At 46.1% G+C, this 3518-nt stretch overlaps 1 protein-coding gene across 1 annotated transcript; it reads left to right on the top strand.

The window, feature by feature from the left end:
* Positions 1 to 2703: 2703 nt before the first annotated feature.
* On the top strand, positions 2704 to 3165 carry CCDC182 (coiled-coil domain containing 182). The gene has a single exon (XM_006832400.1). It carries the CDS (start codon positions 2704 to 2706, stop codon positions 3163 to 3165), a length of 462 nt encoding a protein of 153 aa, XP_006832463.1.
* The last annotated feature ends 353 nt before the right edge of the window (positions 3166 to 3518 follow it).

The raw sequence follows: 3518 nt of genomic DNA on the forward strand, positions 1-3518 counted from the left end.
ATAGTGATCATATGCACAACGGAACGAAACACTGCCCAGTACTGTACCAACCTCACAATTGCTAAGCTTGAGTCCACTGTTGCTGCCTCTATTCCAATCCATCTTACTGGGGGTCTTCCTCTTTTTTGTGGACTCTCCACCTTACTTAGCATGATGTCCTTTTGTAGGGACTGGTCCCTCCTGATAACATGTTCAAAGTATGAGAGACGACGACTCGCCATTCTTGCTTCTAAGGAATATTCTGGCTGTACTTCTTCCAACACAGATTTATTTGTTCTGGCAGCCAACAGCATAGTTCAAATGGATTGATTATTCTATGGTCTTCCTTATCCATGAGACCCTTTGTTGTTGTTGTTAAGTGCCGTTGAGTTGGTTCTGACTCAAAGAGACTCTGTATAGGGTTTCTGAGGAATGGCTGGTGAGTTTGAACTGCCGACCATTTACAGTCCAGTGCTTATCCTCTAGTGCCACACCAGGACTCCCCAAAAGACACTGTTGTTATTAAGTGCTGTTGAGCCAGTTCTGATTCATAATAATTCTGTATAGGGTTTCCGAGGAGTGGCTGATGGGTTTGAACTACCATCTTAAAGTTCAAACCAACCTCGCCTTCACCTGGACTCCTCTCAAAGCCCATCGGACTCCTTTGCAGGGGATTAGGGGTTGCTATTCCTGCTCTGACCAGTAGGTGTCATCAAGTCAGAAGGAAAGCTAAAATACTACAGGTCTTCAAGCTGCTTATGAAGATAAATTCTATTTAATCAGTTATCAGAGTGCCTTTGTGCGCAGGGCACCATTTGAGGGTACACAAGGGTGATAAGCTCACAACCTCTGCCCTCATGGAATTCACTGTGCCATCGGGAACCTGGGTCTTAAGTCACAAAAACAAGGCAGAATGCAGTAAGTACATCGAGAGAGATTTAAAGAACGACTGTGCAGATCGTAGCACATGAAACTTTAGAGAAGACATTCTCATTGTCTCGTGTTACATCAGAGGAAAAAGGTTCAGAGAGGGGAGGTTACTGATCTGGAGTTACATAGCAATTAGAGATTCCAGACCCTCTGCCTCCTAAATCAATAAAAAAAACTGTTGCCACATTGATTCTGACTCATTGTCACCCTAAAGGGCAGAAGAATGCTGCCCCATAGGGTTTCTTAGTGCTATGGGTCTTCCTAGGGTTTCTGGATGGAAGCACACTGCCACATCTGGTGGGCTTGAACTGCTGACTTTGGTTAGCAGCCAAGCACTTAAACAGTGTGCCACTAGGACTCCTCTGACTCCCAGTACAGTGTTTTTTCACCCTTCTGCCTCAATCATTGGAATTGCCTGGTGTGGTGCTGTAGGAATAACATGGGACTGCTAATCACAAATTTGGCGGTTTATTGCTCAATAATGTCATTAATCTGACAGGTGATACTGGCACAGGACCCAGTTTGGGTGAGAAAACAAACAAAAACAGTATTGAATGGATTAAATTTGAGGGGCATTGTTTTGGAGATGTTTAGATATGGAGCCAAGAGATATGTCTGGGTAAGAGATTGAGATCTGTAAAACAAAAGTTTTTTCAGGTTAGCTGGGAGTCTCTTCCTTTGTTTAAAGCCTGTTGCTGTTAATCTGGGCTCTTGGAAACCCCATGTGTTTCAGAGTAGAACTGTGCCCCAGAGGGTTTTTAAGGGCTGTGATTGCAAGGAAGTAGATTGTTAACCCTTTATTTTGTGGTGCCTCTGGCTGTTAGGAGCTCTGGTAGCATAGTGGTTACCAGGCAGGCTGCTATCCACCAGGTCAGCAACTCAAAACTACCAACTGTTCCACAGGACAAAGATGAGGCTTTCTGCTTCTGTAAAGATCTGCAGCCTCAGAAACCCTATGCAGGGCCATATAGTCAGAACCAACTCCACGGCACACCACCACCACCACTGGCTGGATTAAAATTGCCAGCTTTTCAGTTAGTAGCTGAATGTAAACCGCATGTTCCACGAATGGTCCTTTTGTCAGCAGGTATAAAGTGAGAAATTGATCCTTTTGAATATTTTTTCTTGTCTCTATCATCATTCAAGTATGTTCAGGGAGGGCAAAGAGTGAGGGCCCACTCTTATTCACACTTGTTCCCCACATCACGAGTAAATACTTATCAAATAAATATATGAGTGACTGACTCATTTTTACCCTGAGTCCTGAGTCAGCCACTGTTGTGGACCATACATCAAAACTTAAGTACATTTCTCAGACTTGCTAAGGTTATCTAACATTCTGGCAACACTATAGAAGCATGGTTTTGGAGTCAGAAATTACACTTTTAACATCTGAAAGCGAGAAGTAAGATGCATCATCTCTTACAACGCCCTTGTTTTACCAGTGATTAACTTTCCAAGACCGGTCAGGCCACCTGGGTGTAGAAGAGTCTTGGTAGCCACTGGGTCTGGCCTGCCTTGCTCTGGCCAGTTTACTTCCCTACTCTGGGCTTTAGTTTCTCCCTAAGGTTAAAGGAGAGATTGAGCTTCTGGCTCCAGAAGGGTGACAAGATGGTGAGAATCCAGTTCTCAGGAGGGGCACAGGTAACCAGCCAAGAAGGCTACAATATGCAAATGAATAGACTGTGGTTTTCCTTCTGGTTGGTTGAAAACGGCCCTGATGTCACAATGCATAGGTCTCCTTCACTGCAAAGCTCCAGTCAAAACGATTCACTCACCCACTGGGAAGAGGCTATGGAGCCACTCTATCAAGCCGGGTCCATTCTCATGAAGGTGAATACCTTACAAGGGAAGAAAATGGTGGAGAGTGGCCTCCAGTCTGGAGACTTTTCCCTGCCCCAGACATGGCCTTCCTGCCTCCCACCGACGCCTGACTTGGAGATCCTGCAGCAGAAGATGGCCGGGCTGCAACGGGAGCTGGAGGACTTCAAGAAGGAGGCGCTGCAGGCCATCCATTACTTGGAAGACGCCTTCTGTGAGATGAACGGGGTCCTGGCGCAGCAGGAAGAGCAGGCTGCCCGTGTGAAGCAACGGCTGCGCGAGGAGGAGGACCGGGGCATCGTGCGCAACAAGGTGCTCACCTTCCTGCTGCCGCGTGAGAAGCAGCTCCGTGTGCACTGCCAGCGGCTAGAGTACCTTCTTCTATGCCAGAGCCGCGAGGCGCTGGGGGGCCCCAAGAAGATCCAGGCCAACTGAAGCGCCTGAGCTTCACCCACAGAGCACCCAGTGCGAGATATTTTTAAATGTTAAGACACACCCAAGTCCCTACTCTTTTGAGTGCTCCCTTCACCCATTTCCATTGCTGTGCTTCGTCGCAAATAACAGCGGATTGAGAGGCCAAAATGTTCTTTCTGTGAACCTTCTTTAATCCGGAGTCCTCAGGCAAGGAGGCATCCCAACACTAAGCATTTACATTTTCATCTTTTTTTTTTGTTCTTCCTGTAATGGTGATGTTGCTCAAATGTATAACATGGTTTTATGTTTGTTTCGTTTTTTAAGTGTTCTTAATTCGATTGTATTGAACAGAAATTTTAATGACTTGGGGCTCA

Source organism: Chrysochloris asiatica, unplaced genomic scaffold (assembly GCF_000296735.1).
Source record: "Chrysochloris asiatica unplaced genomic scaffold, ChrAsi1.0 scaffold00007, whole genome shotgun sequence".
NCBI lineage: Eukaryota > Metazoa > Chordata > Mammalia > Afrosoricida > Chrysochloridae > Chrysochloris > Chrysochloris asiatica.